This window comes from Oculina patagonica, chromosome 4 (genome assembly GCF_052425735.1).
Source record: "Oculina patagonica isolate OP01 chromosome 4, crgOcupat, whole genome shotgun sequence".
Classification (NCBI taxonomy): Eukaryota; Metazoa; Cnidaria; class Anthozoa; order Scleractinia; family Oculinidae; genus Oculina; species Oculina patagonica.
In genome coordinates, this window is record NC_135761.1 from 15190184 (window position 1) to 15215578 (window position 25395).

Genomic DNA, 25395 nt, shown 5'->3' on the forward strand with positions numbered 1-25395 from the left:
AGTTCATGTGTAATTGCCGCCAAAATTTTCCATACAAAGTCTTAAATTTTTCCTAAACTTTTGCTTTAAAGCCAAAAGTTAACGCCGTCCCTGGAAAGTTAAGGTTTATACGCCGCTTATGGATTGGCAATTTGATAATTCATCTTCACTGAGTGTCCCAGCTTGAACTGTTCTTTCACCGTACTATTTCTTTAACAATTTCTTGCAAAAGTTTGCCCACTTTCGAGTCGAAAGTTCGAGGCGGCAAAGACCGGATGTGACGTCAACTTTTGCGTTTGACCGCTGTGTGACTCGTCCTCTAGAGTAGCAGATGCTATTGTTTTTGGGGGCTAGCGGCATTGTTTCTGTTTTTTTTTTTTTTTTTTTCTATTGTTCTCTCGAAGGGAAGCAAACCTTTCACGTGATACCTTGTGAGAGCTATTTCCCGACTCTATTTGTTCACTTTCCTTGGCTGGTAGGCAGAGGTCGACAGCTCACGGCCCGCACTGCAAATAACATATTTGTGCAACTTTTCTCTATCAAAGTCGTCACTGCATCATATCCCTTCAATTTTAAGACTGGATACTAATACACGGATCCAGAGTTTCAGACTTCCGGTCCAAATTCAAAAGAAAAGTGAGACTCATTAAGTCAGGCTATTGCGTTTTGCGATGTTTAACAATGGTCTGACTTAATGAGTGCTCACTTTTCCTTTGAATTTGGACCGGAAGTCTGAAACTCTGGATCCGCGTATGATTCTAGAAAAAATCCACACAATGAACTCGGCAATCAATCTCTCATGAGGACATCTTCAAGTCATCCTGTGATCTCTTCCAAGATATCAGCCTTATATTTACTGGAGTGGTTTTTCTTTGTCCTCTAAGCTGCTTTCCTTGTTAACATTTTATCCAACATGAGTATACCATCCCCAGCCTTTATCGTAACTAGCCAATAACTTCTAGACAACCGGCACCAAGTTGGTATGGCTACATGGGTACCGCTGACCAGCCCCATTGCAGTTCTAGCGGCTATCATGGCGCATGTCATGAATCAAAGCGGTCCTTCTTTTTAAAAATGTCCGCCATTTTAGGTCTCGGGGCATCTTTTAATCTATGAAATCCACTAATGAACGTGCTTTTGATTTCCTGTCCTATTTTGCTTCCTGCTGCAAGACTGTGATACAAAAAAAGAAGGAAGAGAATCATAAATTTCATAGATTAGAAAAAAAGTAAAAAAAAAAAAAAGAGTGGAACAATTGTCATAACAGATATTTACTGTGCGAATGCTTTCTGGTCTGCCTTAACTTCACATTCTTTAAGAAGCAGCTGAACGGTTTCCTGCCAAAAAGCAACGAAAGGAAAATCAGTTGCAAAAGAAATCTAACTTAACTCAAATTATAACTAAAACGTCTCACCTCGCATTCCGGTGCAAGAGCCTCGATGTCTTGTTTGACCGCGCGGAGTCCTGGGATGATGTAATCGTTTAACACTTCAATAGAAATGACTCAGAATGGTTAAGGAAAAAAGCAACGTTTTCTTTTTTCTTTTTTTTCGTAACCTGTTCAAAATGCAAAGATGACAAAACACATGATACACAATATACTGGTAATTGCTGAAAGAATAAAAAAACAAAATTGCAGGGCCTAGAAAAACAAGATTTGCTTGACACATAGATAAAGACATCCCAGTCCACCCAGCAGGTATCTAACTCCGGCTTCGTAGCTTTAAGCGACTATAGGAGTATTGCTACACCCTCTGCAGTCCCGGCCAAAACGGTTGAGACACTGCTAATTTTCACCAATTTTGGTACTGCAGCTCATTTTTGTCAATCCCCCTCAATGTTGTCGTTTTATGGAAACAAAGCGTGGTGAACTGCAAACCCCATAAAACAACATTAATTTGGGGGATAGGGGGATAACATGTTTTTAACAATCTTGCCAGTCAAGACATTCGCGAAAAACTGTGAAATGCGTTTGTCTCAACTGGTTTCGTCCGGGATTGTGGATGGGCTTATAATCTATCGCAGGTACCCCGAAGACTGTGCGAATACCACCCTACTCCAACCACGATAAGAGTGTACGCTAGATAAAACAAAACAGGTAAAAGAAACTCTCATAATTAATATAGCGACCTGAACGAAGGCTTTTTCCAGTCATAGCATAGAAAATGTGCCATGTATTAAGAAGAAAAGTAACGGAATACGTGGAATAAAGTCAGAACTTAAAAAAAGATACAACAACACGTCAAAGAAACGTAAGCTTCCATCAACTCGAGAGCAATCTCCCTCCGCCTATCCTCGTCTTGTGATTGGTTGTTTATTGTTGCCATGACGACCAACCGTGGTAAGAGAACTAAAAGGAAAAAATAACAATAAGCAAGTGTTACTTTATCACTGTAACTGCCGATAGAAGATATGAAATACTAAATGATAGCATCTCTATTGCCTCAAAGTACACTAAACACAGATGTCCCCAACACTCGAGACGGTTTGTTACTCCATGTTCCAAAATAACGACGATGAAACACAAACATAACAAAAACATACGATATTTTTTAGTAACTTAATAACAATATTAGCATACCTCAAGCATGAAAAAAGAAAATAAATGAAATAAATGTGAGTGCATTACATTTCCACAACAAATAAATTCAAAACATCCCCTTCCCCTCGTAACTATACCTTCATCCCTAAAATGCGGCTCGGCGTGAGGTGCGACTTTGCCAAACGTTCTGATCATCGTCGCCTGAAGTTCATGTTGATCTTTGTATTGTGGGTCTTCAAGAAATGACTGGAACTGTACATAAACTTTTTCTAAAATCTGCACAGAAAAAAAAACATCATAGATATATATCTCATCCCGTGCCATGACATTAATAAATGGATTGATTGATTGAATGATTGACTTTGATTGTTGTTGATTGATTGATTGATTGATTGATTGATTGATTGATTGATTGATTGATTGATTGATTGATTGATTGATTGATTGATTGATTGATTGATTGATTGATTGATTGATTGATTGATTGATTGATTGATTGATTGATTGATTGATTGATTGATTGATTGATTGATTGATATGGCCCACTAACAGGTTTCACAGACTTTTTGGCTTTGTTTCGTAACTCTTGCACTTTAACCTCTGTCACGCGGACTGTTACGTTTTTAAACGCGTGATCTGTATTTGAACACGTGATTTTGTGTATGATTTGAGATAGAGAGAAATAATATTGTATTTTGGGCGGTTTAGAATTTCGCGTATTTAGCTGAATTTGTCAGATATTCGTTGAAATTTGAGGTCCATAAAAGAAGTAGACAAAATATCTATCATAACAGGTATGGGATAAGGTTCATAAGAATACAAGGTGTTAAATACTTGTAGAGTATCTCTTACCGTTTTATCTGTGACATTTTCTACTATTGCACCAAATGCAGGAATAGCCGCCGTCCTTACTGACCTGTAATATAAATTGAATATATTGAAATTACATTTTAGTATACTTGTGGCGGAAGAAAACTTATGTTGAGAGCTATTAAGAGTTATGGATGACCTGTTAAACTTACATTTGAGAATCCGAAGCTAACGTCACAAGAGCTGGTAGAACCTTTCTGCTTATTGAATCCAAATCAACACCTTTCATTAGAACCTGGAAAAAGGCAAAAGGTAAATATAACGAACACATAACTACAATAAATCCTTACACGGGTAATGACAGGTAATTTGAAATTTCCAAATCAAAGGCGACCTCGAATTGCAAACAGTAATATCAAAAGGTAATACCTCGACAAAAAACTAAAAAAGAAGAAAAGAACAACAAGAATAGTTGAGACAATCAAGACGGATTATGAAAGAGGAGCTTGAAAAAAAAAACAGACTAAAATTTTCATGGATATTTCTTATCATGACATATCATCTTTAATATTTTTTATCTTAGTTGACTTACAGTAAATAATGGAGCTGCACAGCAGCGAACAGACGCGTTGGAGTGAACAACAATTTCCCACAGAACACCAATGAGAACGTCATGATACCGAGACGAAGTACTGAAATAACAGTAACATAAACAGTAATGATTATTGAACTTGGCCAGAAATTGAGAATGCTTAGCCTAGTGGCGTGTTTATTTCAAACATTAATCATTTAAAATAAAATGTTTCAACTGACTCGTGTCTGACAAATGTTGTAAAGCCAAGACCAAGGTCGTGGAATCTAACTAATCACAACAAAATAAAATTAACCCTTAAATTACCCCTTTTCTGGGATTTTTTCAGCAGTTTTCTGGGCTTAAGCAATCTTTTGAATTTCATGATTGCATATAAGAAGCTCAAGTAATTGATATGTGGTGTTTCAAAACACCAAGGGCTCAAATTTTTATTGTGACGTCAGCATTCAGCCGTTGCTTTCTTGATAAGCGAGCACACGGGCTCGAATCTGGCAAAATTTTCGTTTATAAGTGCTTTTCCAAGTCATTTCCCACTGCAGAAGCCCCCAGGCTGGCATCATTAAGCTAGAATGGTGGGTAGAGGCAAACTTCTGAAAGAAACCAGAGGTGTAAGATGATTTGACGACGATTGGAACGCCAAAAACATTTGTATTGGAACATGGCGGTGCATGAATGAAATTGTTTCTCTGGCCGTTCTGTGGATGGATTCCGAGACCTGCCAAGGTAATTTGGACAACTTTTGACTTCCAAAAAATGCAGTCGGTAAAGTATTTTGCCGGTAGGATTGGGTGGCTCGACACTTATAAAAAACGTACTTGCATTTCGCCGACAAGGCAGTTTTACCCAGTCATTCCTTTCGGTCACCAATAAGGAAATTACAGGTTTGCAAGCATTGCTCTCATCGAATGGTAATTGCTTAGTCTGCTGAAAGATTGATGAGAATTTTTCTTGGTGAACGGAAAGGATAGGCTTGAAGTTTGCTGCAATTGTACACTTTTGGATTCAGAATTACTTTTTCATTAAAAAAAATTGGAGGCAAAGATGTGTGTTTTTTTGTTGTTGTCCTTTGGAGTAAAAAAACGGGCATTTTCGGATTTGCTGCAGGAAAAACAGCCATATACAACTAAAATCTAGAGCTGTAGTCAGTTAGTTGGCTTTTAAAGCTATGAAAATTATCACTTTGCCAGAACAAGGGATCATTACTATCGTGTGTCCAGATATGCGAAGACTGCAGATTTTTTAATCACTGCTGGAATTTTCTACGCAAATATGCGTTGTTGGTAGTTTAAGGGTTAACCAATGAAGTAATCAGAAATGGAAGTAAAAAACTTGTACCTGGCGCAAAGCGCGGTAAAACCCGCCGAAATATGTAAAGTCTGTGTCCGAGCCATGAGGCTCATACAGCCGGAGCTTATACCGGTTTCCGTAGCATTAAGCGACTAGGAGTATTGCTACTCCCCCCTGGATGGGATGCTAGTCCATCGCAGGGTTACCCCCCAGCAGTAAATTCGCCGGTACCCATTTGTACACCTGGGTGGAGAGAGGCACTGTGAGAGTAAAGTGTCTTGCCCAAGAACACAACGCAGCGCCCCGGCCAGGTCTCGAACCCGGGCCGTTCGACTCGGAGTCGAGCGCGCTAACCATTAGGCCACCGCGCCTCCCACCGCGCCGAAATATGACGTTATAATTAATTGTAGAGCTCAACAATGCAAAAACGTAAGAACATTCCACATCTACAATCAATTGAAACTGTCCATGTGGGGGTAAAAAGTTACATATAACCTAGGCGGTTTTACTAGCGAGATAAACTTAATTTGAAGGTAGCTGTAACTCACCTTAATTCCTGGTACATTATTAATGGACCGTCGAGTGGAGCCGAGGCTTCTGCCAATGCAATTACTGAATGACGTAACAATGACGTCAGTTCAGACGTGTCTTCTTCCTAATAATGGCATATCACAAAAGTTGGTGTCCAAGATGACAAAGTTGCTCTCATGATAATTTCAAGCCTAATTTCTTCCCGTACAGTTCTCATACTGTACTCCATTTGATTGAGTAAAAGTTATATTTTTCTGTCTGTACTTAATTACAATTTTCTACGGTGATAAGTACTGTTGATTAGATGAGATAAAAAAAAAACCATGACGGGAACAATTTTAAGGACGTTATGAAAACACAGCCGCTCTGGCGAGAGTTGGATGTTAAAACGTACCGACTCAAAGCAGCCTAGGACTCCAGCGGCCAGAACAGGAAGAGAAGCACTGGATAGGAGACGTTCTCGTCTTTCTATAAACCAGAAAAGACAAGTTTGTCTACAATACAATTACAACAGACTACGCTTGAAAAGAAACAATATACAGAATAAACTACAGTTACGGGATGTTCGATAACTGTAATACTAACCATCTTTTAAAGCAAGAACATTTAGTCTTTCCATACAAAATGGTTTTATCTGCAAACAAAAGTGAAAACAGATAAAGCTTAAGCATTAAATTTAATTACGTTCAGTTTAAAAGATAAATAAAGAAAAGGATTTACAAATTAATCTATTTTTCTTCTGTGTGCAGTCATTTTGTTTTCTTATTTGTGGGCTTCCTGTAAAGTAGCTTTTAACTAAGTGGAGTGCCACGTTAAATTAAGTTCTTATCTTATCTTTATCTTATCAAAATCAACCCTCCAATACCTCTCCGACATTTGTTTCGTAGCAGCAGTCCTTTGCAATATTAATGCATTTTTCTACAATCAATCCTTACCTTTTTATCTGAGTATGGTTTCCCAAAAGTGATGCACAACGAACGAAAAAGTAAAATCAATTTCTGTACACAGTCTGTCAAGGACACATGAACTTTTCCTGCAATGACAAAATGAAACTTGGTACATTCCTTTAACCAAGAAAACAAAAACTTTTTAAGTGTTTTAAGCAATTATAGATACAAAATGTTCTTACCTACAATTTCACATAGATTTGGTAAGCTGCAAAGAAAAGGAATTCATTAAATACGAGTCCTCGTTTAACCTAGAAGTCGATCAATGAGGTTGTATGCACTAGCTACATATTGACTAGCAAACAAGTTAAGGTACTTTGCAGACCTACTAACCATTCGTAATGAATCCAAGACAGACTATCCCATGAATCAAAGTGATCTTCTGACACGTGTTTGTCAAATCGACGAACATGGAAGGCGACTGTCTGGTTCCCGCCAAAAATCGTCTCGATATTGGTCAGCGGTGATGATGGTGGTAAAAATCTGTCTGGTGCAACTTGTGCAAAGAAATCAACAGTCATTCACCTATGATATTATATTTTTCCTGTTCGTTTGGTAATCACGGTAAAAAAAAAACCTACCTGGTACGTTGTAGCGTTCAACATCTTCCGGCTTTTTGGCAAATGGCGCTGAGAAAAAGAACAGAAAGATAGGAAACTTAGAAGTTGACCAAATAGGGACGTGAGAAAGCCAGAAAAGGGTTTGTGAAGTTGTTTTATGTGTGAGTATTTTCGAGAAGGCGAGAATAATTAACAATTATCCTGCGAAATCGCGCGGAATATCGCCTGATACTTAGCCGACGAGGCCGTAGGCCGAGTTGGCTAAAATCAGACGATATTCCGCAAGATTGAGCAGTATAATTGTTTTATTATTCAACCAATTGTCAACGAAACACATTATCGCAGGATATCTGTTATGTGCGGATGACAGATAACGTTAACATTTTGACCATATATGGGCAGCGCGCGCATTTTGTTGAATAATAAATAGAGGATAATACATGGTTGCGCGGAGATATAAAAAATTTACCTTCGAGTGTTCAAATTTGAACAGGTTTTGAACACGAGAAGATAAATTTCATATATCCAAGCAAACATGTATTATTCTGTTTATTATATAAACCTACTAATTACGATGTTTTTGACCATTTTCCGAAGATTTCCGAAAATTTTCAAAATATTGTCCCAAGGTCGTACGAACGATTCCGAACATTTTCCGAACTTTTCCGAAAATTTCCGAAGTGTTCCGAAGATTACCGACGATTGCCGAGGAAGATCCGAATATGTTTCGACTCAACATCGATAAAATTTGGCTTGTTGGGCATTAAAACACGGCAAACTGCGAGCTGATTGGTCAAAAATGATATCACACATGTGTGGATATCATTTTTATCCACACGTGTGATACCATTTTCCTCGATTTGCTACCACTCGCTATACCACTGCAGTTTATATAATAAAAGCAAATAACTACAGTGTGAAACTGTGAAACTATGAAACAACGAAAATACAACAAGGAAAAGCAAGGATTATACAATAGTACTTATTGCCGCGTTAAAACCAAACGTGTATTTAATGTCACAGTTTACCTGTCCGAAGAACTGACGCAAACAGCGCTGGGATAAGGGGCGTAATAACTTGTATACAGCGAGGAAGTCTGGTCTGAATGGTTTCTAATGTCTTGTGAACTTTCTCGATATCCTCTGATGCATTGGCTAGTTCCTGAACCTGTTCGAGATCCTTTTTAAACAAGTATTATTAAATCATAAGTAAAAGCAAAAACGTGTCACGATTTTCTAAGACAATAGAACCACTAGTTGCATTCAGTCACATGAAATCCACTGACACAAACAGCCCTAAGACAACAAAATGACATTGACAATAATATCAAACAACTTGCCTCATAACATTGCCTTATATAATACACAGGCATCTTAAAGTGTCACTATGATCAAATTTTCGATTTACATTTTTTTACATTTTCGTGTACAATAAGACTTTCTTACTCACCTTGCCAATTTTCAATCCATTACGAACATCAGAAGTCGTTTTATTTTAATGTTTCTTTCCGATAACTTACAGCCGCCATTAAACAACCTTGTTCCGAGGCTTGGTTGCGAATAGGGAGAAAATGACGTCAAAGGCTCCAAAATACCTCACGGGTTGAAATTATAATAACAATATGTATTGAAAATCACGCGAAAAGAAACAAAAACTTTGGACTTGTTTTTCGTGCAATTTTCTATGCTGATTGTTATTCTAATTTCAACCCGTGAGGTATGAACGAAATATGAAATACTTTATTAAAGTGTCTGAGGTATTTAGCTTAAAAAACTAATTGTGGACACTATTTACATTATTATATATCTAAGCTATTTAAAGTTAAAATATTTACACTTAAATTCTAAGAAGAAGAAGAAAAAAAAAAGAACCGTACTACATAGATAAATAGATAAATAAATGAATAAATAAATAAATAAATGACAATAGAATATTAAAAATTTTATAATAAAAGTAGGTGAAAGATAAAAATTGCAGTAAAGAATTAAAAATTAAAAATTTAGAAATGTATATCGGCTAGCTGCATATGTCACATTTACACTCAGTTTGTATAAGACGTGTGAGGTCTTTTCTCCCAATACTGTTTTTAAAACTCGCGACATTAGGCCGTTTCTCTCTATCACTGTAGTCTAGTTTGGGCTTTGACGTCATTTTCTCCCTATTCGCAACCAAGCTTTGGAACAAGGTTGATTAATGGCGGCCGTAAATTCTATGGAATAAATGTTATAAAAAAACGACTTCTGATGTTCGTAATAGATTGAAATTTGGCATGGTGAGTAAGAAAATCTAATTGTTCACGAAAATGTAAATCAAAGTCTCTTCGAGATATCGACGTTTTTGCATGAAGTATGAGTCGAAGGTTTATCCTGTGCATTGTTCTTCGAACTTATCATTACAGTTTCTTTGTAGTTTAGTTTAACAATTTCCTATCTTCGCGGAGGAAATGCAGCCATATAATTTTGTCAAAAATGGCTTGTCCGCGCTGAGTATTTAAACACATATTCCTTAACAGTGCAAATTTCACCGAGATCTGACAATTCTATACTTTAAAATTGCAAGGACCTTTCGAGGCAGTCGATTACGGCAGCGAAATTAGCAAATGAAACAGCAAAATATGCGTTCGACGCTTTGTTTTTGCGACCGGCCATATTTGAATTGTTATAGGTAGACCGCTGTTCAATGTGTTCAAGGCCGTATCGTTACGATTGCTCCACGAAAAAGCACGAAAAAAATACGGATATTTCCGACTACTGTCGGAGAAAACATTGTGCATATAATTGCGGCGTAAACAAATCGTTACACTCAAGCTGCGTTTTGTCTAGGCTCTGCGAGGGTCGGATATCAAGACCCAGGATTAAACAAAAGCCATATATACAGTGAATGCTTTCGAATTATATTTGAAGATGAAATACGAAAGAATTTTGCTGTCTTTGACTGAAATTCCACTCGAACTGCGTAGATACGATCGCATGTTGTAAAGCCGATTCATGCAACATTGCTGTCATTCCCTGTCAACGCGAGGTCACGTCCCTAACGACCTAGGCTGATGACGAAATAGAATATGGCCGAATTTTTAACCGCTCCTAAGCTAAAAGAAGCCCCCATCTCTTGCATTTGTTTTAACTTCAATAATATCTTTGAAAAGAGCGAGTTTTTTGTTATAGCCGGGAAGACCGCTGTTCAATGTGTTCAAGGCCGTATCGTTACGATTGCTCCACGAAAAAGCACGAAAAAAAATACGGATATTTCCGACTACTGTCGGAGAAAACATTGCGCAAATAATTGGGGCGTAAACAAATCGTTACACTCAAGCTGCGTTTTGTCTAGGCTCTGCGAGGGTCGGATATCAAGACCCAGGATTAAACAAAAGCCATATATACAGTGAATGCTTTCGAATTATATTTGAAGATGAAATACGAAAGAATTTTGCTGTCTTTGACTGAAATTCCACTCGAACTGCGTAGATACGATCGCATGTTGTAAAGCCGATTCATGCAACATTGCTGTCATTCCCTGTCAACGCGAGGTCACGTCCCTAACGACCTAGGGTTGCGCTTACATGTAGCGACCAAACTTGGCCTAATTTTTAACCGCTCCTAAGCTAAAAGAAGCCCCCATCTCTTGCATTTGTTTTAACTTCAATAATATCTTTGAAAAGAGCGAGTTTTTTGGTATGGTTTACTTTTGACGTTTGTAATTTTTAAACGATGTAAGTGCTAGTGATTATTTATTCGTGTTTTAGTTACGCAATCTATTGTTTGTGCGACGCTTTTTATAGATCGCCTTTCAGACACACGTGCGTTGAGATAAGAAAGCTGACATGTCACTTTTAAAATTATTATATAACGTTTGTAAATGTGACAAGTCACGTTTTTTTTCACGAGATCGCAAGTGATCACCCACAGCGGAAAGTAATCCCTTGAGAAATTAAAACAGTCCCTTGATAAATTAAAAAAGTCCCTTGAGAGTTTACAAATATGTGGTTCCAAATTTTGTCCACTAACCCCTATTCTACGTTTTTAGCTTGTAAACAAGCAAAAACGTCGAAAAAATGAAAATCAAAAATTTGATCATAGTAGCACTTTAAAGAACTAATGACTCATCACAGAAAAACTATTCGTTAAATTAAAAAGATTTGGGCACTTTTTGTGTTTTTACATGACATTTCCCCCTGACAGTCTATTGGGAGCTTCGTCCCATGACGGTGTACAAACTACATGTTTACAAGGAATAATAACCATTATTAAGTCCTGGTTCGAATAACTCAAATTACCTTGATAGTATTTTCCAAGTTGGAGATAAGTGAGATAAAAAGATGAGACTCTATTTTGTCAAGGTCTTGCGCCCACATAGCAAAAGACGATAAAAATACATCCATGGAAGTCTTTGCCACTTTTTCTGACGAGTCAAATAGTGTTTCTACCAAAAGTTCATACGCCTGCAGAGGAAAAATGGCATAACTATCAACAACAAAAAAAGGTTTAAAGGTTATATTCTTCCACTGAAAATATGGGAGGCGCGGTGGCCTAATGGTTAGCGCGCCGGACTCCGGATCGAACGGTCCGGTTCGAGCCCTGGCCGGGGTCACTGTGTTGTGTTCTTGAGCAATACAATTTTCTCTCAGTGCCTCTCTTCATCCAGCTGTATTAGTATAAATGGGTACCGACGAAATAATGCTGGGGGTAACCCTGCGATGGACTAGCATCCCATCCAGGGGGAGTAGAAATATTCTAAGCAGCTTTATGCTTACAAAACCGGGATACGCTCCGGCAGTATGGGCCACTTGCCTCGAGGCTTAACCCCCCTATAATCCTTGCAATAAAACAAACTTGCTCCCAAAAACAAATCGTTACTGTTTCTGCTAGGGGAAACAGCAGACAGAAGCCATGTTTTTTTAGCCTATATTAAAGCAATCCAAACAATAAAAAACAAATCCCAGGGGTTGACAAGTTCAATATTTTAAAACCGGCCACGCAACAACTACAAGTCTTACCACATGAAAGTCGTACTCATTCACCTTTGCTTGCGTCACACACATTTAAAACTGAACTTGACTTAAACATTGAAAACATTTATCACCTCAGTACACATACTTATTTTGTACCTGTTCATATTTATCCTCGTTTTCTATAAAGGCCACCACTAGTGCCAGACTCTTGGTAACGGCCTCTCGGACAGCCTCGTTTCGATCATCACTTAGCATTTGTTTCAACATAGACCATACTAATGAACTGCGAATGTAATCCTACAAAACAAAAAAAACTGAGGTGAGGAAAATTCTTAGCAAAACCAAAAAGAGGGAAAACTTTAACATCAATACTCGAAATATAAAAAAATAGAAAGAGCATGTGTGCGTTGTCTGACTTTAGGGTGTTGACAAAAACACAGTACAGATATAAACCATAATCCAAGTTTGTTATTTACCGGTAAATATGGCGCTAATCCACCGCAAGCCTCAGCAACAAGGAGTCTTCTTTCAACGTATTTGTGGCCAATCTGCAATAAACAACACATATAGATAAAGTTCGTATGTTCCAGACACCAGTTCAAACCAACATTTTTGTATTGATGGCATTAACATTTGACTGAAAAAGCAGTTTGACGTAAAAGGACAAAACATCTAAGCAAAGGAATGTGTTTCAAGTAACATGAGTTTTTAACCAGTTTTATTTTTTCGTTTTTCGTGTAACTAGCGCGGGAGTAAACTGCGGATGCGATTCTTGGGGTGTCAGAGAGACACATTGGAAAGAGTCGGACAAGCGAAACAAATCGCGCCTTCGGTTCTCTCTTTTTCGTGTGCTTCATAATGCATCAATCAAGTGAAAATCCAGATACAGTTACTAAAACTGCAAAAAAACTTTTTAACTTAACTCCAATAGGAAATACAGTTTACCTGTTCCCACCATTGTGGTAAAAGTTCAGCCTCGATCCGTGTCGGTCCGACGACCTGCGCAAACGCAGCACAACCACTCATAATCATCTGTCTGGTGAACACAACAAAATAAGGGTGTGATTGAGATTAAGGAGGCTCATAACGGTTTCCAGCAATTTCCAGCTCTTATACTTTAAGGGGTCAGTACAACAAATATTTATCAGTTGCTGCTGCAATTATAATATCAAACAAATGTCCAATCATTGCTGAGCAAGTTGTGGTCATTTTCATTACGCCATTGGTAACCATAGCAACAGTAGAATATGTTAAAAACACCCTTAATTTTCGCTTTTTAGTGCTTATAACTCAAAAACTAGCTCGGTGACCCCCGTTTTTATGATGGAATAATGATTACCATGTTAAGATATAACTTTTGGCAAAGTTTAAAAAAATTCTGTCCTATGGATTCAGAGCCACCTTAAATTTTCTATTATTTTCTTGAAAATAATTGTCTTAACTTGTTCACCAGTGATTTTTTTGAAACTGTTTTGATTGGGCATCTGTTTCAACTGAAAAAGAGTCGTAGTATCGATTCGTCAAAGTTGAGGTGCTGAAAAATGCAGGAAACTGTTCTGAGCCACCTTAAAGCAATTTTCAGACACACATGATACTATACCCTTTTTAAGATTGGGCACATACAGCACATAAAAATTAAAGGAGCTTGTCAATGGTAAAGAGCTGGCTTTTTATTAATCTCTCACCTCTGATCTTCATCTGGTCGTTTAATAAGATTAAATAACATGTGAAGAAGATTGTCTCTTTCTTTAACTTCTGGATGGTGAATAGCTGAACACAGAATGACTGGAATCAACTCCTTGTAATTGAGAAAAAAAAAAACAGAAAGAAGTCAATTTTTCTGTGAAATTAAAATGATTGGAAGCGTCACCACAAGAAAAAATTTTGACTGTGGTTTATAAAACTGAACTCCCATTTCGGCTAGTTTGTCGCAAAATAGACATTAATTTGGCCTTGTTGGTACAAAAAAAATAAAACACGCAGTGTCGTATGTTTCAAAAGCTATGAATACACAGCACAGTGCACCTTGAAATTTAAAAATAATCCACTTAGCTTACAAATTATGACAGATGAAACTGTGTTTGGATGCAAGGAAGGGCAGTTCGCGCAACGTTTTGCAACTAATTTCTTTTAAGAAATCCTCTGTTTTTACCTTCTCCAACCCAGACGTTCCCTTTTCGTTACGCAATCTTAAAGGAGCTACGTTACGGACAATGCATCTTGAAACGGCCGGCAATTTTTTTCAAGTTCGTCATTCGCAATCCATCTTTATCTTCAGTCGTCAGTCGACCTGTTGTTACTTACCTCTCTTTTATTCAACAACACATTAGGTACAATATGAGGCAAGCATCTCGCGACAATCAGCACAACGTTCTCGTCGGCATTGGACAGCTTGCAAACCTTGAACATAAAAACGGCAGAAATTGTAAAGTGGAATGTACTCGTCAGATGCCAAACATAAAGCATAGACGATATAGTAAATGTATGTACGACAATAAAATGGCAGTTCCTTATGAACAGAGTTTCGTTACTGGGACATTCGTTATATACCAGGAGATTCGTTATACACCGGGAGGCTCATTATATCAGAAAGTTTCTTTATATCATGTGATGGGGCTTAGCTATTTTGGAATTGCAATGAGTTTCAGTTTATTCCACTCAGAAGTTGAAAACTGAAGATAATGTGGTAAGCCATGACGTACCTCATTGGAAAGCCTGTTCTCTAGCTGCACATGCGTAAAAGACAGAAGTGCGTCTCTAAAAGATGATGACGTCACTCTAAAAATAAACACCAAATCTCAGTAAAAGACACCCTGAAGCTGAAATTAATAGTGGGCGCTCAGGGGATCGGGATTTACATTGGTCTTCACTCTCGCGATGATACGTCTCGGGAAAGGCACGATTTCGTCTCGTGAACAGCCGCTGAATTTCGTCTCCTAAGACGAGCAGTTTTGTCTAGAGAACCACAGGGTTTCGTTTCGTGAACTGCGCGGTTTCGTGAAACACGCGTGAAACGTGTGATTTCGTTTCGGAAGCCACGCAATTTCGTTTTCGTGAACTGCGCGATTTTGTTCCGTGAACCACGCGATTTCGTTTTCGTGAACCGCCCGGTTTCGTTCGGTAAACTACGCCTTTTCGTTTTCGTGAACTGCGCGATTTTGTTCCGTGAACCGTCCGGTTTCGTCTCGTGAAGCGCAAGATTTCGTATCATTTCAACCCGTGCATTGCGCGGGTAACGTCCTTACAATTCAGTCGTGCTTATTTCCAAATTATTTGAGGTGGTACTGTACCTTGATGACGTCACCTCAGGCTCCTTCTCTTCACTGTCGTCTGCGGGTGGAGATGGCGGTATAGGGCTGACTTGAGGGCTGTCATGCTGAGGAAAACAATGACACCTTGAATGCACAAATTTACAGATAGTGCCTACTCGGTTAAACAAATAACAACTGGGTTGATGGGTGATCTTGCTTTTGTCCAACTGGAAATTACGCATTATCATAACCTATTCTTGCAGTTTAAACATTTGTAGCACATCCTAACACAATACATGTGGTGAAAAGTCACTGTACAAAATTTGCGTATTTCTGTGGATTTGACATTTGTAAGAGAACACCAGATGCTTGCAAGAAAACCTGAATTGTTTTCAGTGGTCAGATTTATGTTGTAAGCTCCCCAACAAAGTTAAAAGATCGAGAAAGAACATGATGTACCTATGCAATAAAGCTACGGTACCAGAGAAAGTTTCATACATTCAGTTTTATCACATACATGTTCAGTGTTTAGAGAGCATGAAAGTTTTTTCTAGGAAAAAAGATCGAGAAATTTCGTGCTTCACCTTTTGTAATCTGAGGTATTATCTTCTTAATTTGAAGCTTCATGTTCCTGTATGGCTACTTATCGTCTCTTTGTTTCTTTTTGATATTGACCACATCGACTATAAACTACTGCATGTCACAAGTACAGTGTGCATATCAGAAGTAAGCAGGATCTCACCCTTTCTTGTGTTGATTCTATGCTGACATCTGCAGTGTTTCCTTGATCAATTTCAGCGTCATCTATTCTCGTCCCATTCCCCCCATCGACACACTCCTCGCTTGTATCAACGTTTTCTTTACTGTCTAAATCATCTTCACTGTGTTCGTCAGTCCTTTCACTAACATTAGCTACTTCATGGCTATTGCCAATTGCTTCCTCTGCCGTTGCCTCAGTCGTGTGTGTCACCACACCATCTGTACTTGTCTCAGATAAACTTGTGTTTTGTATAAGGCTTGTGGAAGCACTTACAGTTGTCTGTGATGAGTTAGCCATCTCCCGCAATTCACTACCAACAAAAAATACAATGCGTCACGGTAAAAGTTTAAAAGACGTAATCCGCTAAATGCCAAATGAAAACGAGAATGGACAAGAGTATAGGTGCGTGACTTATGGGTGCGTGACAAAAGGAGACTGTTCTCGTGACAAGGACCGTGACCGTTAATCGAACAGCCAATGAAGTTGATGTTAACTAAGTTTGAATGAATAGAGGATCACGTGACCACACAATTGATTCTTGTAATAAGAATGGGCCATAAGTCAGTCGACAGATATCGTGTTCTGTGATGGGAGTGGCTTGTTATGTGAGCTTATTTGAGAATAAACGAGATTATAACACGTGACTAGTGTTGGGTGAACTTGCAATTTCCAACATCATTCTTGATTGGCTGCCAACACTTGTGTGTTCTCAATATTCTCCTGCACTCTCCTCGAATCTGAGCTGCCCAAACAAGATGTCATTAGTCAAAGGAAGATTTCGCTAATTTTGTCAAAACTAAATGGTGGAAAATATAAACAGAAAACTTCACTGAAAAGTCATTAATAAAACTAAAATCAAAATTCATGCTAACCCTGGCTTAGCTTAATCTTGGCATGCTCTGGACAACCAGGTGAAGTAGTTAAGAATGTCAACCTGTGCGATTGATATTAACACAGATTGCTTTACACTGGATTTAAATGCTCAAAATTGTACCTCTCAAGGTTTTCAACTGTTTCATTCAGTGTATGATTCTCATATTTTAACTCTCCAATTTCTTCTTGAAGTCTTTTGCATTCCTCTTGTAACTTGGCATGTTCAGCCTCCAGGTTTGCTTTTTCCTCCTTGACTGATTTTAACACCAGCATGACTTCAGGTACAGTGTGATGTCCATAGTCTCTGTACAGGTGCAGCAGATCAGGAGGCTTAGCAGTGTTCAGACCAACATCATCCCAGTCTTCAAAGTCCTGGAGAAACGTACAATATATTTCCTGCCTTTGAATTTTACACTCTTGCACAGTGTCAGTGGAAAAAGAGAACTACAAATACCCCGTTAAACTGGTCTTGCCGAACACAAATATCAGGGGTTTGAATAAAAATTGAAGTAGGCAGGTGGTTTGAGTAGAGCAACCAACTGCTCAAAAGAATCTTTTTTAACAGTCAGTGGTCTCAATAAAAGGCAGTTACTGGGCCTTTTACTGCCGTCTGTTAAGATTTCTAAAAAGTTAATGGTTTGTTTAAAAAAACCTGTTCTGCAGTGGTCACAGGGGCGGATCCAGGGGGGGTAGATTGGGTGGCTAGCCACCCCCCTTGATCCACCAGAAAAATAAAAATAAACATACTAAAATAGAAAATAAGGACAATATCCATCCAACTTTCATAGTCAGGCGGCCGTTCAAAGTTAAGAAAGGCCATTTTTCCAAAATAGGAGATTTTCAAAAGGCCTGTTTTATGAACTTCTGGCTTAAGGTGGCTCGATCGGATTTTTGAGTGACGATACCTTTCAACTTTGAGCAACTTGTACGCCACTGTAAACAATCCGACTAAAAATCGATCAGCACAGCTGTACTAAAGAATGATGAAAGTTTCGAATGACATAAGTTTCATCGAGATCGGAGTAACCATAGCAACATAATGACGCCACCACCCATTTTACACGAGACCGATTTTCTTGTAATAGAGACATAATTTTTAAAAAAGGCTTCTAGATCTTGGACTTGACATAGTTTTCTCAAGGTCTGCAAAATTTGAAGAATTTCTATGAGAGCGTTTTCGAGAAAATTTTGGATGAAGTTTCTAGGTGCTAAAATACAACAAAAACAAAGCAGACTTAAAACATTATTGAGAAAACGTTCACAAGGCTCGATCAAGTAACATTTTGGCCTTAAGTAAATCTTGTGCTATCTAATTACCTTGGAAGAAAATCTCAGAGAAATCGTTTCATTTGAATTCTTGAAACATCGGCTTGAATATGAACTGGTATGAAGTGTTATTTAGCTTTTTTATCGAAAAAGGGCCTTCGCCTACTAAAATGATCGCAAAATAAAAAACACTCGATAGAATATTTTTTTAACTTGGCAGTCAAAAAATAAGAATAAGTATGTAATGAAATATCTGATTTTGAAAATAATTGAAACATTTTAAGGCAGTTATTTCGAAGCCTTTATTTAGGTAAACATTGCGCTGTTTTTCACCCTACATCGGATCGCTGCCTCATTATCTGTCTCTATTGTCTCAAGCCGCGTGCATTTGTAAATTCCAGTAGATCATGAATCACTAATTATTTATTACTGGAGATTTTTGTGACAATTTTGCCGTGACCTTGAAACTGTTAGGAGACTGAAGATAATACAAGTGCTTTATTAGCCTATTCCTCGTTGTGATTGTATTTTGGCTTGTTAAATTAGCTTGTTTCTGTACAGTTTTCGGAAATGAAGGGGCTGTTTTTTTTTTTTATGATGTGCTGAAATTTACAAATGCACGCGGCTTGAGACAATGGAGACAGATAATGAGGCAGCGATCCGATGTAGGGTGAAAAACAGTACAATGTTTACCTGAGTTAAGGCTTTAAATTGACTGCCTTAGAATGTTTCAATTATTTTGAAAATTAGACATTTCATTACATACTTATTCTTATTTTTGACTGCCAAGTTTAAAAAAATTCTATCGAGCGCTTTTTATTTTGCGATCAATTTAGTAAGCGAAGGCCCTTTTTCGATAAAAAAGCGAAATAACACTTCATACCAGTTCATATTCAAGCCGATGTTTCAAGAATTCAAATGAAACGATTTCTCTGAGATTTTCTTCCAAGGTAATTAGATAGCACAAGATTTACTTAAGGCCAAAATGTTACTTGATCGAGCCTTGTGAACGTTTTCTCAATAATGTTTTAAGTCTGCTTTGTTTTTGTTGTATTTTAGCACCTAGAAACTTCATCCAAAATTTTCTCGAAAACGCTCTCATAGAAATTCTTCAAATTTTGCAGACCTTGAGAAAACTATGTCAAGTCCAAGATCTAGAAACCTTTTTTAAAAATTATCCCTCTATTACAAGAAAATCGGTCTCATGTAAAATGGGTGGTGACGTCATTATGTTGCTATGGTTACTCCGATTTCGATGAATCTTATGTCATTCGAAACTTTCATCTTTCTTTAGTACAGCTGTACTGATCGATTTTCAGTTGGATTGTTTACGGTGGCATACAAATTGCTCAAAGTTGAAAGGTATCGTCACTCAAAAATCCGATCGAGCCACCTTAATGTAACAAAACATGTGTGTATAATTTTAAAAAATTAGATTCCTTTTAACTTTCAAGAGTTGTTTTAGCCTTGCTGGAATGATTTTCTTCTCCATTTACATCTTTTTAAGCGCGTTTTTGTACCTTTTTTTCGCATCGAAGCGATTTCAAAAGCAAGCAAAGTCACCAAAGTTGTTCCCAGGCTACTTTGCCAAGGGCTAAAAATGTTCACGCATGTGGGTGAGCAAAAAAACGCATATCTGTTCTTTCCTGTAAGTTCCTGGCTTGTCAACTTTAAATTTCAATCACTGTTCATTTCATAAGAAGTAGATGTTTTCTCCGAAATATAACTCAAGGTAAGTTGAAGAAAGAATATTTTGCCAAATTATCAAGGAAAAACAGTGTTTTAATAACTTAATTGACAGCTGTATGAAGCTGCTCAGAATCGCGGAAATCACGTATAAGAGGCTTCAACTTTTCAAAATTTTCTGAGGGGGGCATGCCCCCAGACCCCCCTACGGGGAAGGAGCCTTTGGCTTCACTAAATATGGGCCACAGACCCAAAATGATTTGCACTCCACTATCAAAAAACTGCCTAAAAGCCCGAAACCTCCCCCCCCCCTACCATAAAAAACAAACTGGGCCTTGAACAATATAGTAAACAAAAATATTGGTAAACAGCCACCCCCCTTTGAGAAATCCTGGATCCGCCCCTGGGTCAATAAAAATAATCATCAACCTCACTCTTTTTGATGCCCAGAATGCTGGAAGTTGCATTTCCAAGATTCCAGATATTTGTGGAAACACACCAACACCCCTTGGAAGGAGTCTTATGGCCCCTTCTGTGATCACAGCCACTTATTCCACATTTGGAAACCGTTTATCAAAAATGTTATTGATGAGCAAAGCAAAAATTCATGTAAATTAATGAGGCCCTGCCAGGGGGGTTCTCGTTTCACTTGTCTAAATTTAAAAATGTGCCGTGTCGTTGTTTTATCGCTCTTCATGTCGCTGTCGGTAATTAAATTGAAGGAAAATTGCTTGTCCTTGTCGGAATTTAAGTTTTTTCATAAAGGTTGTCGTTTGTCACAATTTTATTAGTATGCTGTCGCTACTTTTTGGGCCATGTCGCTTGTGGGAATTTACCCTGGCAGGGCTTCATTAATCACAACAAATATACAGTGTAATATGTCATTCAGTTATACCGCACCTGATCAGCATTTTCATCTGAGAAAGTTACAGAAGTCATTCGGTAGCCATTCTTCAACAAGTACTCATTAACAAGGAAATTCAAGGCTCGCTTTTCATGAGGCCTTATGGAATCCTAGGTAAAATAACACAAAACTTGTTTAATTAACACTGTGGATTTGATGAGCTTTCTGAAAAGTGCAATAAGATTATCATCTCTAATGACGTTCACATGTATTATACATATACATGTACATTGTACACCACACACAACATGCTTTAAAAATCCATTTAAAATTGATCAAATTACATTGTAGCACACATAAGCATTTTGAGTTAAATAGTTAGATGTATACAGTACCGCTCAAAAGTAAGTTACCACCTCTCGTCTTGTTTCTCTCGCGAGACGAGATTCTCGTATCGCGAGAATCAACCAAGCGGAAATGTCTGGCATAAATTACGGCAATTATCTTACGAGAAAACGATTAACTCTCGCGAGAGTTTTTGCCGTTTTGTCAACTAAAGTTCGAAGTGTTTGCCTGATTGGAAAGATTGCTGATTTGTTGGCAACGATCGGTTTGTCTTTTTTCACTCGTAAGATAAGTTCCATTTGAGATGAATGTGTGTGCTAACGAACTCGAGAGAGCTTTTCAATCGAAAGTCGTCGTGGAACTGTGTGTCCATTGAACACCTTTTGGTGCCTTACCCCACCAGATGCATGTTCGTTCTCTGATTTATCACCCTGGCTGCTTTCAGGACCCGGAGTCTCAGTTTCTAAAAGGAAATAAAAACCTTTTGTTAATTGCACAAGACCTTGCCCTTTATAAATCTCCTTGTCTCCCCAATTCCTACACTGGCTACCTATTGAATCACGTGTTATATTTAAACTTCTACTCATCACTTTTAAAATTATTCATGGACTCTGCCCGGCCTACTTGTCGCCCCTCCTACAACAATATCGCCCGCAACGGAACTTACGCTCATCTTCTAAACTACTTTTTACTGTCCCTACTGTGAACTCTGTGACATACGGTGAACGTGCCTTCTCTTTCTCTGCACCTATACTATGGAACAGCCAACCGGACTCTCTCAAAAATGCACCATCTCTTTCGACTTTCAAATCTGCACTAAAAACATTTTTGTTTCGGAAATTTTATTGTTGATCTATTTTTATTGGGCTAACCTAGTTTTATGTAACCTTAATTTTTTCCTTTGATTAGTTGTTTTTCCTTTTTTTATTTTTTAGTGTCTTAGAAAAATTATAACATTATATTAGTTTTAGCTAAGTTTTTTAATATAGAAATGTAAGCGCATTGAGTTTTTTAAATGCGCCCAAAAAACCTTATTATTATTATAGACTGTGTTTTGTAAAAGGTATCTGTTAGCAAAATGGCAATCTCCACAAAATCACCCTGGTTTGGATTTTCTAACAAATTATGGCAACTACATTTCTGGTGTATCATCAGTTAACTGGAGTGTGACACTGCCAGTGCTTAACTTGTAAGCCCCCGTATCCACAAACAAACTCTCCTGACCGATATTTATAAATTTCCTTGTAATATTAGTTGGGGGAATTTGTTAAAAGATCAAAGCAATTTCACTTTGGTGAACAATAATTATTTATTAGTTCTCATAACCTTTTCTGTTGATTAAGTATTGATTTTGTAAGGAGAAATTTGATTTTGGTCATTCTCGTGACTTAAAGGGTTTAGACTTGTATAAGGTAACTACATGTACGACTTTCTCTGGGCGTGATTGACCAGGTTTTATTGTGCACATACGTGTACAGCGTGAATCTGAATTATTTGGCAAAATTATTGTAAGCTATAAATAAGATTACCAGTTGCTTCTGTCAGAGATCCTCTCAATGCCTTGATAGTCTCATGAGCCTTCCTCAGTTCAAACTCTAAAACTAAAATAGAAATATAAGACAATGACATGTTTACAGTGACAGGTAAAAAGGATAAATGAAATAACTCAATATAACGTCAGAATATGATAATTTTTCTTTATTTACAAGTGAATTCTTAATTAATCCATCACCTTTTCCCTGGGATAGTGCACATGCATGTAATATAATCAATAAATAAGAAATTGATTAATTTGTTTTTTGAAAAATGTTTTCATACTTTTAGAACTAAAGGGATACACAATATTAAAATTTCTTAAAAGGCCTGATTGGAAAAGATTAGCTAGGTTATTAACTTGTAAAAGGACAATAACAGTTTATAAACAAATCTATGTTAAGTTATAATTGATTTTGCTTTACATTATTATTGATCTCTTCAATTATACATGTTGTGGTTCAATTTTACCCTCAGTACAACTTGTTGTTGTCCTTTGTTTTAAATTCATTATCATTATCATATAAACCAGAACTAAGGAAAATATCAAATTGTACCAAGGGTAAAACTGAAGAACAACATACACATCTTCTCACTTAAAAGAGGCCCTGCCAGGGTAAATTCCGACAAGCGACATGGCCCAAAAAGTAACGACAACATACTAATAAAATCGTGACAAACAACAACCCTTTTGGAAAAACTTAAATTCCGACAAGGACAAGCAATTTTCCTTCAATTTAATTACCGACAGCGACATAAAGAGCGATAAAAAAGCGACAAGGCACATTTTTAAATTTAGACAAGCGACACAGGAACCCCCCCTGGCAGGGCCTCTTAAAAGACACGGGGTAGGACTGGATTTGTTTGTTTGTCGAGTGTACCTGCAACTTTCTCATCAGTTTCCCTGACTCCATCATCAGAATACCGAGTGTAGTCATCAAGTGAATCAATAGTGCCTATACTTGATGTTCGAGCTGCAAATATTACATGAATAATTTAATAAAAATAGTAATTTAATTATTAAAAACAAAACCTGCTTCTTCATTTAAGGGCCCACTGACGTATATATTTGGACCCGTTGCTAGGGACATTCACAGTTATATAGTTTTAGCATTTTTTCTTGTTTAGTTATGGTTGAATCTTTTACTCAGTCCATAACGTAAATATGACGTCATCGGGCCACGCCCATGATCACGTGACCAATAAAGAAAAAGTCTAAATTTTTTTATGTTTTGCATGTTATCAGAAAATCATTCATGGTGTCATGATCTGTATTTGTTTTTGTATCTTGGTAAGTATGGGTTTCATTTCATCATGGAAAATAATTTTTTTAGAGAGATTTAAAATATTGATTTGTCCATAAAATTTTTATTAAAAATGATTTAAGCAAATGAATACTTAGTTATGTTCCCGACCCAGGTCGGAAAAATATAACGTCGAAAAAAAGTGAATCAAATTAAAGATCGCCATGTATTTAGATTTTTTCTGCAAACCGGAAATCATTTTGTTAACGTATGCGTAATTCATCTGAAAAGAGAACAGTGCGCGCGCTAGTTGTACGCGTACGCTTTTGAGATTATTTGCATGTGTAAAAAAACTGCTTTTACTGGTTCAATTTAGTCTGACTGATTCTCAGATGTGAAGTCAACTATTAGTCAGGAAGTTTTTCGGTAGTTCTTATTGTTTCATCTTATTTGGCGAGTTTGAAGAAGAGCTCGAAAGGAAATTTTTTTGCACATCTGGCGCGTACAGATAGCGTGAGTAACCCGTACACGCAATACAGCGCGCACTCTTTTAGCACCTTAGCAACGCGCGAGAAATCCGTCAGTGGGCCCTTAATACAGTTATAAAGGGAAAGGTGCAGTGCATTTATATAAATCTCAACAACTGATCCGATCAGCATAGCATATATAAATCATGCGGGCCACCTGCACATATAGAGTTATGCAAATTTTGAATTATTTATGTTAAGGGTGAGGAGAAGGGGAACCATACTATTGTAATTTAAAACAATTAGCACTCTACGATCACTGGCAGAGCTTAATGTCACCAACTGTTAAAATACATGAAGGCTTTAATATTTAAAATTAATATAAAAATACGTGAAATAATTTATGATATAATCTACTAGTCCTTTCTACACCCGCAGTATTCTTCAATTAACGAGGAAAGCAAGAAAGATGTTGAGCATAACTGCGGTCATTAACCAATTTCCGGCTTAAAATGAACACAAAATATACATGGTAAAGCAAAAACATCGGTCTTAAGTAAACAAAACAATCGTTAAGACACACAATTTACATCACATTTACTACTGATTCATAACATAAAAATGTTTGATCCATTTAGTTTATCATATAATTCTTACGTATTACGGGGGAGGGCGCATCTCGTGAGCTGACATTGGTCTGGTATTGTCGTTCGAAATTTCCAGGATTGGAGAAGAAGTCACGTAGACGAGGAATCTCCAGTCCTACTTCAACCAATTCTGTGTGCAGCTCAAGCGCAGTTAACAGGAGCTGGTGCGTCAAGAGCTTTTCTGCAAATATATCGAAATCGCTCGCAGATAGCCGCGGCGGATGTACTTCGGTTTCCTCCTCTGCATCCGCCATTTTGTCAAGCTATTTATCTCCCAGAGGCG

General features: G+C 37.6%; 1 protein-coding gene across 2 annotated transcripts; it reads right to left on the bottom strand.

The window, feature by feature from the left end:
- Positions 1 to 316: 316 nt before the first annotated feature.
- Positions 317 to 25376, bottom strand: LOC144649611 (RAB11-binding protein RELCH homolog). Of its 2 annotated transcripts, XM_078509137.1 has the most exons (31): positions 25123 to 25376; positions 23636 to 23728; positions 22751 to 22822; positions 21617 to 21684; positions 20933 to 21046; positions 17202 to 17452; positions 16190 to 16517; positions 15487 to 15572; positions 14899 to 14974; positions 14501 to 14596; positions 13882 to 13994; positions 13142 to 13232; positions 12673 to 12744; positions 12353 to 12493; positions 11522 to 11686; positions 8277 to 8427; positions 7270 to 7317; positions 7022 to 7184; positions 6871 to 6896; positions 6677 to 6774; positions 6327 to 6375; positions 6136 to 6209; positions 5759 to 5865; positions 3924 to 4023; positions 3544 to 3626; positions 3374 to 3437; positions 2659 to 2797; positions 2213 to 2329; positions 1394 to 1482; positions 1255 to 1316; positions 317 to 1152 (listed from the first exon to the last, which is right to left on the bottom strand). In XM_078509137.1, exons 1-31 carry the CDS (start codon positions 25364 to 25366, stop codon positions 1023 to 1025), a joined length of 3510 nt encoding a protein of 1169 aa, XP_078365263.1. In that variant the 5' UTR covers positions 25367 to 25376; the 3' UTR covers positions 317 to 1022. The 2 variants fall into 2 exon arrangements, with proteins under 2 accessions (XP_078365263.1, XP_078365264.1); XM_078509138.1 differs by lacking the exons at positions 20933 to 21046; positions 21617 to 21684; positions 22751 to 22822; positions 23636 to 23728; positions 25123 to 25376 and adding an exon at positions 19740 to 20645 and having other exon boundaries at positions 17202 to 17948.
- Positions 25377 to 25395: the final 19 nt, after the last annotated feature.

Bases quoted from the DNA above. Each gene is read 5' to 3' on its own strand.
- LOC144649611 (XM_078509137.1), bottom strand. From the start codon at position 25,366: ATGGCGGATGCAGAGGAGGAAACCGAAGTACATCCGCCGCGGCTATCT. The intron at 13,995-14,500 runs GTAAGTAACAAC...CTCAATTACAAG, and splicing joins TGTTGTTGAATAAAAGAGAG to GAGTTGATTCCAGTCATTCT. The intron at 11,687-12,352 runs GTACAAAATAAG...TTTCCTCTGCAG, and splicing joins ACGAGGATAAATATGAACAG to GCGTATGAACTTTTGGTAGA.